Consider the following 11,131-nt stretch of genomic DNA (forward strand, 5'->3'; position numbering starts at 1 on the left):
GATGGGCTGACATTAATTGATAGGAGCGGCTTCGAGCAGTTCATGCCACCTTATCTCTCTCTCCTCTGGATAGCGTGTGTCCGCTGGAGTCCGCGGGGTCGGTGATTAATAGGGGCCATCACTCACTGTCCAGGACGGCTGAAAGGCAGCAGGGAGGGGGCGGCCCTCCCCAGAACTGAGATAACAAGCAGCAGGAATAATGAGTGGTGTCACTCCACTTTTCATTTTGATGGAAAGTCATTACGGGAGTCAACGCCAGCGACAAAGAGCCATGAATCAACTGCTCTGCTATGAAATTAAAATCGAATTGCTGGCCACCCCCAACCCCTACCCTTCCTGGGAAACGGGGATGGGTAGGTGGCCGGGGAGAAGGGTACTAGCCTGGGGTGGGCTCTACCCAATCACAGAGCAGCCAGTTATGGGTAGGAAGTGGACAGGCAGGTTGTGAAGGTGACAACTCCTGTCTCCACCTTGTTTATCAGACCCTTCCTCTGCAAACCGCATTTTCCCTCTGCCTAGAGGTAAGCTGTGATTAAAAGGAAAATACAGTTTTGCTGGCTCCAACAAGGCTGCCACTTGACTGCTCCCCTTGGGCTTCTGGCCTGGCTATGGAGAGAAAGGGGCCCAGCTGACTCAGCTACCCCAGAGCCCCTTGCTGAACCATTTGTAGATATTAATCGGGGCTCACCCCCGTCACCAGAAGCAAAGAGGAAAAGTCCCCAACCTGGCACTCCACAGGATCAAGAACCCCATGCAGCCTCAACCCCAGGCCCAGAAAACGGCACTATCAGTAGTGAAACAAGAGTCCCTTCCTCTTTTATTAAGTCCAACTAGATAATGAGGAAGAGCAGAAGCTGTGGTTTGAGGCTGATGGGTCACAGGACCAATTAAGACAGCTTCTTGCAGAGAGTACAGTGAGTGCCAAGGTAACCATCTGGGTGATGGTTCCATCTTGGGGCTTTCCGTCCTCCAGTCAGCCTGGTCTCTTGCTGGGAAGGGCCCCCGGCTGTCCCTCCTCCATCCTGAAGGCTGAGAAGACAGGCAGGAAGAACGGGGAGCATCTCACAGACAGGTTCCCATCAGGTTCACGGGGCGCCCATTGTACCTTTTGGAAATGTCAGCTTCAATCTGAAAGACAGTGATACAGAGTGGGCAGGAAGCAGAGACAAAGGGACCTCATTCTGCAGCAACTGGGCAGGCTTGCCTTCCCTGTCTCACCAGCTTCTGCAGCTCCTTGGTCTTCTCCAGCAGCAGGTCCAGCTTGGGCTCCAGAGCCGCCTGCTCCCGAAGGGCTTCCTGCTGCTTCTGCAGCATCAGCTCTTTCTTCAAAGCCAGTAGCTGGGACTGCTTCAGCTTCTGCTGGAGGAGCTCAGTCACTCGGTCCACATACCTGGGCCGGGCACTCAGGTAAGTGTTTGGTGTCACTGGGCAACCTGGGTGTCCCCATCCAACTGCTGAGGCTCAGGAAACCAAGTCTCTAATTGACCTCTCAGCCTCCACATCCTTCAATCCTTTCTTGCAAGGAATACCACTCCCACTTCCCCATCCTATAGGGGAAGCAGATTCTGCCTACATACCTCAAACCACCCCATCTTGCCCCAAAGAGAACCGCCATCCCTAGTTGGGATGGTGCAGTTATGGGAGGCAGGGATGAGGTCTAAGAGGTCATGGAGACGAGGAAACAAGGAGTCAGGGCTAGGGCTTCCCTGGTGGCGCAGTGGTTAAGAATCTGCCTGCCAATGCAGGAGACACGGGTTCGAGCCCTGGTCTGGGAAGATCCCACATGCCGTGGAGCAACTAAGCCCGTGAGCCACAACTACTGAGCCTGCGCTCTAGAGCCCGTGAGCCACAACTACTGAAGCCCACGTGCCTAGAGCCCATGCTCTGGAACAAGAGAAGCCACTGCAATGAGAAGCCCCCGCTCGCCGCAACTAGAGAAAGCCCATGTGCAGCAATGAAGACCCAACACAGCCATAAATAGATAAATACATAAATACATAAATAAATAAATAAATAAAATACATTTATAAAAAAAAAAATAGGAGTCAGGGCTGCCCGAGATGGCAGGGCCCTGCAGCATGCCCTGAACAGCCCAACATCAAGGGGAAAGCCAGACCTTGGTGAGGCCAGGATCATAAACAGGTGCTGCATTCGAAGACTGGTGAGCTGGCCAATCAGATCCTGCAGTGCCGACACCATGGTGACCATCTTTGCTTTGGTCTGGCCCTGCAGGATGGCTGGAGCCAGCTGGAACTGGCTCACAGACAGGATGTCTGCCTCCTCACTCATCTCCACTGCTCTCTGGGACAAGAAGATCTCAAGCTGAGGACAGAAGAGGATTTGGTTCAAACCGAGAAAAGAACTCAGAAACTAGGCCCTCAGGCTGGTCAAAATGAAGAATAAGGTGAGGGTTAGATGCTGGTTGAGGAGCAGTTATTTCCTCTGAACATTTTTATTGCTAGAAACTCACCAACTATAACGTGGGAGTTTGGGGCAGCATCCACCATCACCCTTCAGTCCCTCATTGCTGTCTCAGGCCTTACCTGGCCCTGGACCCCTCTCCTTCCTCCCAGGCTATGCGGCACATAACTACGATGCAGAGATTCAAAGGGTTCTCTCTGCCCAGTGAAGGTATTTTCTCTCCATGGGAAGAATGAGATTCAGGGAATAGGAATCCATGTTTGAGAAGCCCTGGATTAAGAAAAGGCTAGGAAGAATCTGAGAACCAGCGGCATATCTTGTCACTTTTATTGGACCATGGAAACTTGAACTAGACTCGCGAGGACAAGGCCTTCCATGAGGCCCTCCCCAGCCAGCAGGCCACCGAGAAGTGGACAGACCCAGAGATTAACAAAGACAAGCCCCCTGCTTCCCAGTCCCAGAAAGAAGAGCCAAGAACACTGGCTCCTTACTCTAGGCTGCTGGATACTTTAGCCACAGTGATGATACTAAAACACAAATGAGAACATGTCGCACCAAACCTCCAACAGCTTCCCAGTTCCCTCAGAGTAAAAGCCAAATTTCCAACTCCCTTCAGCTCTCTGGGCTCTTCTACTTCCCCCAGCTCCCCTGCTCAGCCAAAGTGGCCTCCTTGTTCATCACACGTGCAGGACACCTCCCACCTCAAAGCTTCTGCATTGCTCCCCCTGCCTGGAAAGCTCTTCTGCCAGATATCAGCATGGCTCTCTCTGCACCCACTGCAGGTCTTGACTTACTGGTCACCTTGGCAACAAGGCCTTCTCTGACCACCAACATAAAACTGCAGGCCTTCCCAGTAACCCCATCTCCCTCCCCAGCTCTCTTTCTCCATGGCACTTACGTTAACACCTGACATACTACATATTTTACTTGTTTTTCTTGTTTCTTGTCTGCCTTCCCCACTAGGATATAAGATCCATGAGGTCAAAGACTTTGATTTGTTCGCTGCTCAGCTCCTCAAGACAGTGCCAGGGGCTTAGGAAGTACATGATAAACACAGCTGAATGAATGGGGGAGCCTCCTAATACGTGAGTCCCTGCTCCAGAACAAGGAAAGTGCTCAGCACCCTTACACAAAAAGGAAGGGTCAGGTAAGGTATCTGGAGCGATGCCGCCTATGCTGGTGCCAGGCCTCCCCCCGCATCACCCAGAGGACAAAGGTACCTCCATGAGCTCATCGATGAACTGATTCCGGGTCTCAGGGTATTCAAGAAGTGTCAGAGCATCTGGGCCCCTAGCAACACCTTTGGGAGCTGCCAGGAAGAGAGAAGTGATAAAGTTGCTGAGGACTGGAGAAGACTCTCAGTTTGAGAAGTCCTGGTGGGTTAATATGGACACAGACACTGCACTAAGGCCACTTCCTGTTCCAACCCAAGTGGGAAGGGTTACCCTTTCCCATTTGTCTCAGCCCTAATCAGGCACTAATGCCAACCCAAGTCTGTGAGGAGGACCACAGAGCTGAGTTCCAAAGAATGGAAAGTTCCTTCGCTCTAGTGGACGTGAAGTCTCATCCTGCACTGCCCTCTAGTGGCTCAGATCCCTACTCTCAGCTTGTGGGGAGCGGGGACCAGGTCAGGCCTCAGAGCCTATCAGCCCTCTCGGAACCTCCCCAGAGAACAGCTGACCCACATTCAGTATCCAGAAAGTTGAGTTTCTAGATTTAATTTTAAGAACTTCTCTCCATCCGCCTGAACTCACATCATCATGATTTTGAAAAAACAGGTAAACGTCTGAGAAGCCCAATCATGGTAGTGTACTTTTTCTTTGCTTCTAGAGACACGGGGGCAGGCTCTGCCAGGGCTGCAGGGAGGGGTGCACTCACCCTGGGTTCCGGCTTCCAGCACGGTGATCTGCAGAGCAGCAGCATCGTCTCCCCAGTCTATCTCACCACCCCCAGCTTCCTGGGTGGAGAGTAAAGAACCCCAGCAGTGTTGGGAGAACTTTCCCCAGCAAACGGAGGGAGCCGGAATAAACCAAAGCCCTCAAAAGTTTAATGATGGGGGCTTCCCTGGTGGCGCAGTGGTTAAGAATCCACCTGCCAACGCAGGGGACACGGGTTTGAGCCCTGGTCCGGGAAGATCCCACGTGTTGCGGAGGAACTAAGGCCATGCACCACAACTACTGAGCCCGTGTGCCACAACTACTGAAGCCCACACGCCTAGAGCCCGTGCTCTGCAACAAGAGAAGCTACCACAATGAGAAGCCCACGCATCGCAACGAAGAGTAGCCCCCGCTCACCGCCAACTAGAGAAAGCCCACGTGCAGCAACAAAGACCCAACACAGCCAAAAGTAAATAAATTAAAAAAAAAAAATTCCTCTAAAAAAAAAAAAAATTCAATGACAGCACATTGCAGCCCTGATGGAGGTGGCAAAGATGGCACTATGGGCCCATGCATGTAGGTACCACCTGCCTATATCCCCACACCTGCCCCGAACACCGTAAGAAAGAGGTCAAAACTCTGATATGTCACTTTGGAAACTCTGCCCCACACTGGACTACACCTGGTCCAAGAACTATGAACTTCATGTGATGTCTTTAAAGACAGAGACAACACTTTTCTTATCACCAAAGCAGCAATCACAGAAAGTCCTCAGAGAGATGGACTGAGAGGGCATCCTAACCTTTGAGTCCGATTCCAGGGAGATGCCCCAGTCAATTCCAGCAGCCTGGGCAGAGATGCCAGAGTCAGCTCCTTCAGACGCCACTTCCACCCCAAAGTCGCCCCAGTCAATCTGGAAGGGGGAAAAAAGTGTTAGCTCGCAGAAGATGGGTGAATAAAGGGGCCTGCCTTCCCCTAGGCCTCAGCTGCTTCAGTAGGGAGTGCACTGTTTAAGCATAATGGCCTCCAAGTTCCCAAAGGAGAGCCCATCTTCAGAGAGCTCAGGGGAAGGGGTCCCAGTTCAAAGTCGACCAGCTTGCTGGGACTCTTCCGAGCTCATCTGTTCTCTGGCCTCAAGAAAGCCAGAAAAATAAAGGGGTAGGCCCTTCCGGGCCCTTCCACCTAGTCTCTCTCACAGGAATTACCCCTTTCTTCCCTCTGGACTCTGAACTCAAGTGGGGTGTGGATGGCGTATGAGGGGAGGAAGCGGCTCTTACTAGGCCTGTCTTACCGCGTCTTCTTCCACCTGCTCAGGGGGCTCCTCGAGGTGCGGCCGCTCCACCACCGAGGGCTCTGTGCCCGTCCTCCACTCATACACGGTGGAGTTCCCCCGCGTCTGCACAAACCGTAGCATTGGCAGCACCTGCTCTGTGGGGCTGCAACGGAGCAGGCAGCTGACCCTCCTGCTGCCCACTCATGTGGCCAGCATGGGCCCCGACTCTCAAATATCATGTGGGGAAAATACAAGTGGAGAGAGCATAGCTGGGGAAGTAGCTAAACTGTCCCCTCCGCTGGGGAGAAACAGGCCCTCAGTACCTTTCACACACAAACCCCACACAGGCCTGGTACAGGTCGATGGCTTCCCCCAGGGACTGGGCCGCCGCCCCAATCTCAGCCAACTGACTCGGCAGGTCCTTCACCAGGGCCAGCAGTTCTCTTTGGACGTTGTCCCCCTAGAGAGGATCCACGAGGTGGGCTCAGACAGAAGTGGTGGGAAGCAGAGTACAACAGATTAAAGAATACGCCTGAACATTAGAGATAGGCAAGAAAATGGCCTGAGAAGGGCCCAACCAGGCTGAGAGGGAAGCCCTTCCCAGAAGCAAAGGCGTTGGGCCCAGGAAGACAGAGGCCCCAGGTGTCCGTCCTCCTGCCACGGCAAGTACCCGCCGCTCACCGTGATGCCCGCTCACCGTGATGCCATACTGCTTGCACGAGTGGTAGAACTGCTCCCGCATCTCGGCAGCCCCCGCCTGGCCCTCCTCCTCCTTGCGGCTGTATTCTTGCTGCAGCTGCTGGCACTTGGCGATCTGCTTCTTCAGGGAAGGGATCTCGTAGGTGACGTTCCGAACCAGGAGGCTGGAGAGTTCCACTGAGAAAGAAGGGCCCAGGAAGTTCACCCCAGATCTGCACACCATAAGGCAGGCATGCCCCAAGGACACGCACAAACATACCCCAGTCGGGTGGCGAAGAGCACGGGGTTGGACTCCCAGCTCTTCCCCTTCCTGGCTGTGGAACCTAAGACAGTCATTTAACCTCTCTAATCCAATCCTCAGCTATAAAACAGGAGCAATAATAGTTATCGTGAAGATCAAGAGAGAGAACCCACATAAAACACAAGTACAATCCCTTGCATTTAGTAGGTGTTCCATCAATATTAGCTATTACAATTATTTATACTATTAGAAAACACAACCCAAACTACAGTCAGCCCTTTAGTTACTCCCTCAGGCCCCTGATACAGCTCCCAGGACAACCCGTGCCTCTTGTGCTCAGTGGACGAGTCAGTCACCAGGAGGTGACTGGTGAAGACCTGCACACACCTGCTTGGCGGTTGTCCTCCTCCCAACACGCTTCGTGGAATTTATTTTCCCACCTCACAAACATCTACACCCCAGCCTCTTCCCCCACGTGAACTGTGCCTCCTAGAAGCCCACTGTCTCAGAACTTGGGGAGTCGGCCTCCCCATGGACACTGGGACTCCTGGGCTGGGCCACCTTACCTAGGTAGGTGTTGTCCTTCTCATATAGGGCTACAATCTCCTGCCAATCCTAAGAAAAGAAACAGGAAGTGGGCCTGAACAGCACTCAGCAGCCGCTGAGTGCATCCCAGCTCAGTCCCCCAGCCGGGGAGGCTCTCCCAGTCTCTGCATCTCCTCGTCCTCCTCCATAATGCTGGCTGGACCACCCACTTTATTTTAAGAGTGTGGTGCCGACAAGCGATCCCCAAAGCAAATGTAAAGCCAGGGGTAGGATCTACTTTTGGCATAAACTGTGGGGACGGAGAGAAAGTGGAGGAGATATTCTATGTAGGCGTCTCCACTGGATCCTCAGCGAGACCAGACAGGCTCTGACCCCCTGGACTGGAGGTCTCCAGCTGCGTGTTACCACCGTCGCCCACACTTGCCTTCATTCGCTGTGAAGAATACCGGCCAAAAATATTTTTTGTGGAGGCTTCAGTGCCTTTGAGAAGCTCCACAATTCTTAGGCAGTGGAAGTAGTGAATGTCTGGAAAGCAAGAAAGAACAAAGACTTTGAGAATTACAGTGTCTTCCCCACCCACTGTGGCCACTACGCATGGCTGACTCACGTATATGCTAGTAACTTTAGCAGGCATAGCTCTCCCCTTCATCATTTTGTGTTGAACGAAACAAGCATCTATACCCCAAATAAAAACCTCTCTTTCTTTAGGGGTCAGCCCTATGGCTAAAGGAAAGGGAGCAGCTCAGCTGATATGTACCACCCCAGGAAAGGGGTGGGGTCCAGTAATGTAGCCCCAAAGCACTCACAGGATCCAGAGAGCAGCTGGGCGATCTCTTGGCTCTCTGGCATGTCCTGGATGGCGGCATTGATCTTCTCTCGGATGGTCAACACCAGACTCTGCCATTTCAGGTTGCAGTGCCTTCTGTCCACCAGCCAGTCTACAGGAGAAGCACCCAAATCACAGCATTTCCATTCCCATGGCCAAAATTCCATCACTGATTCAAGTGAAGTATGCTAAGGCATTGGCTAAAAGTTGTATTCATATTGGTTAAGGTGTGGGGGTCACGGGAAGATGGGAATGAAGACAGGCCCGAAGGGATGCTTGGGGCTAAACAGACTCTGGCAACCTGACTTCATCCACAGTGTGACTTTTATAGAGCAATTGCCTCAACACAGGGATAAAGTAAAACTTTAAATTGGTCCTGACATCAAAGTGCCAATATGGACCATATTCTCCATGATATTCTTGCTTCCACGGATAACTATATCTTTCTTACTGACAGCAGACGCTATTCAACTTCCACTTCCTCAGGGCTGGGATTAACCATGACAATGGAAAATACAAGATGGTTATGCCAAATACCAGATGAATGAATAACTGCAAAGCCCCTACTACCTACAGCGCCCTAAGGACTAGATAACACTGGTCTCTTCTTACCAGTGAAGTACCATCCTGCACACATGAATACCCGTGTGACTGACCTCCTGGATTCTAGGCCCAGATCTGTGTTTTTAGTAGAGGGTATAGGTGGATAAGAGCCATGTACATTTCCTCAGTAGGAGAGAGCTAAGAGCTAGACTTTGTGGTCAGATGGTCCTGGCTTCTAATTACTAACTTTCTTGGGCAAGTCTCTCAAACTCTCTGTGCCTCAGTTTCCCTACATGTAAAATGGGGATGATAAAGATACTGAGTACAAGGGAGAATGAAGGTAAAACACTGAGTGCTGTGTCTGACACATGGCAAGGGCTCAATGAATTGTAGTGATCTTCATTTTCATAATGTCAAGCACATAAAACAGCACCTTGTATAGAATAAACCCTCAATAAATGGCTGTTGTTTTATTGGTCCTTTTCATGACATCGAGTGTACGTGTGCTGGGCTTCCCTGGTGGTACAGTGGTTGAGAGTCCGCCTGCCGATGCAGGGGACACGGGTTCGTGCCCCGGTCCGGGAAGATACCACATGCCGCGGAACAGCTAGGCCCATGAGCCATGGCCACTGGGCCTGCGCGTCCGGAGCCTGTGCTCCGCAACGAGAGAGGCCACAACAGTGAGAGGCCCGCGTACCGAAACGACAACAACAAAAAAAGAGTGTACGTGTGCTGAAGAGCTGGGACAAATCTGCAACAAAACTAAAGAAGCTCCACTAAGTGGCCACCTTGCCCTTGTTAATAAATCTGTCAGCTGGTCAAACACTGAGGGCCCACACTAGTTATCAGTTATATTCCCTCCACTGTATTCCTCTAAAATCTTCAGAAAGAAAAAGTCTGTAGATGTCACAGAAGTAGAAGCAAAGGGATGAGGCAAACAGATGTCATCTTAATGACAAACCAGCATCAAAACAATTAATCCAGGGCTTTCCTGGTGGCGCAGTGGTTAAGAATCCGCCTGCCAATGCAGGGGACACGGGTTCAAGCCCTGGTCCGGGAAGATCCCACATGCCATGGAGCAATTAAGCCCGTGCGCCACAACTATTGAGCCTGCACTCTAGGGCCCGCGAGTCATAACTACTGAGCCCATGTACCACAACTACTGAAGCCCATGCGCCTAGAGCCCGTGCTCCGCAACAAGAGAAGCCACCGCAATGAGAAGCCCGTGCACCATTAACGAGTGGCCCCCACTGGCCGCAACTAGAGAAAGCCCACGCGCAGCAACGAAGACCCAATGCAGCCAAAAATAAACAAATACATATATATATATATATATATATATTTATATATAAAGAAAACAAACCCAGGAGCTGTGCGTGGCCCTGGAGGGGTCAGAATGAAGAGGTCCTTCCCTGGCTCTGAACTGGGGAGGAGGTATATAGATCAGATACAGATGGCAGGGAGATGACCTGGCCACTAAAAGGTTTTTCTTTCCAACTGTATCTATGTTCCTCTTCCTCCTAAAATCAAGGGGAGATGGAACCTTTTTTTTTTTTTTAAAAAAAGGGGGTTTTCCGGCATAATACAAAAAAGCATAGATACTGGAACCTGACAGACTTAGGTTCTAACTTCAGATCTGCCATTCAGTAGCTGACCATCTTTAAGGTAAGACCTCACCTCACCCTCTCTGTGCCTGAAAGATATGATTGACAACACATGTTATAAATGTTAAAGTAGAAAACACAGGTCAAGTACAGACTCTATGTCTATTTCCTTCCCGCTCCTCTTAGCGGGGCAATCCGGCCACAGATGGGGGCATAGAACAGGGCGAGTGGTCAACGCCTCAACAGGGGCCTTGGGATGTCGGGGCTCCAGCTGTTGGTGACGGGGCAAAGGGGCCAGGCCTCCCCCTGACAGTTGGCTGAGTGGGGGTGCCCCCTCCTACCGAGCAGTTTGCTGGTCTGGATGTCGATGGGCACGTGCTGATGGTCCTGGCGGGAAACACGGTGGGGAAGGGGGCGTGAGTCCTGGGAGCGCACAAGCCACTCGCGCGCTCATTTCACCGACCCAACCGCGCCCCGGAGGTAGCCCGGGAAGCAGGTCAGGGACGGGCGGGCTGAACTCAGTTCAGGGGTCCCAACCCAGCCCCCCACCTCCCCAGCTACTGTTCCCCCACCTGCATCTTTCCACCACTTCCGCTTCCGGCCGCCGACCCGGGCCCGCCCCGCCTACCACTAATCCAGTGGTGGTGTGGCTGAGCCTCAGTTTAGGTCTCCTCCGGCCACGTCACCGCCTTCCTCAGAGCCAATCGGGGCGCGCGCTCCACCCGGGCTTCAAGCCCCACCCACCCCGGGGCTCCGAGTGGCTGAGCCCGGGAAGGGCGGGAGAAGAGGAGACAGCCAATGGGAGGCGTGAGGCGGGCTCACGGCCGCGGAGGGGCGGGGGCTCCCGGAAAGGGCTGCAGTGGCGACGCGATTGCGGCAGGCGCCGCCCAAGAGCCGATCCCGGCCGCTTCCGGCCAGGCAGGAGTAGAGCCTTCTACTCAAGGATTAACGCGTCTGCGGACAAGGTCCTAGCGCCCCCCTGAGGAACCTGGAGGTCGTTAGAAATGCCTTCTCTCTCCTTGCCTTGCTTTACCGTCGATCGATCGATCGTAGTTTGGTCTCTTGTGGCACTTGTCACACATTGCCTTCTCAGTATGTAAT

At 52.6% G+C, this 11,131-nt stretch overlaps 1 protein-coding gene across 2 annotated transcripts; it reads right to left on the minus strand.

The window, feature by feature from the left end:
* Nucleotides 1-791: 791 nt before the first annotated feature.
* On the minus strand, nt 792-10,712 carry CDK5RAP3 (CDK5 regulatory subunit associated protein 3). 2 transcript variants are annotated; one of them, XM_019924954.3, is made up of 14 exons: nt 10,603-10,712; nt 10,372-10,417; nt 7,864-7,995; nt 7,482-7,582; nt 7,078-7,126; nt 6,269-6,447; nt 5,895-6,031; nt 5,590-5,734; nt 5,101-5,211; nt 4,300-4,378; nt 3,642-3,730; nt 2,117-2,322; nt 1,219-1,390; nt 792-1,128 (listed from the first exon to the last, which is right to left on the minus strand). In XM_019924954.3, the coding sequence occupies exons 1-14, from the start codon at nt 10,606-10,608 to the stop codon at nt 1,063-1,065; spliced, it is 1,518 nt and encodes a 505-aa protein (XP_019780513.1). In that variant the 5' UTR covers nt 10,609-10,712; the 3' UTR covers nt 792-1,062. The 2 variants fall into 2 exon arrangements, with proteins under 2 accessions (XP_019780513.1, XP_019780514.1); XM_019924955.3 differs by lacking the exons at nt 10,372-10,417; nt 10,603-10,712 and adding an exon at nt 9,790-9,924.
* Nucleotides 10,713-11,131: the final 419 nt, after the last annotated feature.

The sequence above is a fragment of the Tursiops truncatus genome, chromosome 20 (genome assembly GCF_011762595.2).
Source record: "Tursiops truncatus isolate mTurTru1 chromosome 20, mTurTru1.mat.Y, whole genome shotgun sequence".
Taxonomy (NCBI): Eukaryota; Metazoa; Chordata; class Mammalia; order Artiodactyla; family Delphinidae; genus Tursiops; species Tursiops truncatus.

Coding starts and splice junctions, on each gene's coding strand:
- CDK5RAP3 (XM_019924954.3), bottom strand. Junction 5,735..5,894: donor GTGGGGTTTGTGTGTGAAAG/GTACTGAGGGCC, acceptor GCTCCGTTGCAG/CCCCACAGAGCAGGTGCTGC. Junction 1,391..2,116: donor ATGATCCTGGCCTCACCAAG/GTCTGGCTTTCC, acceptor TGCCCGGCCCAG/GTATGTGGACCGAGTGACTG.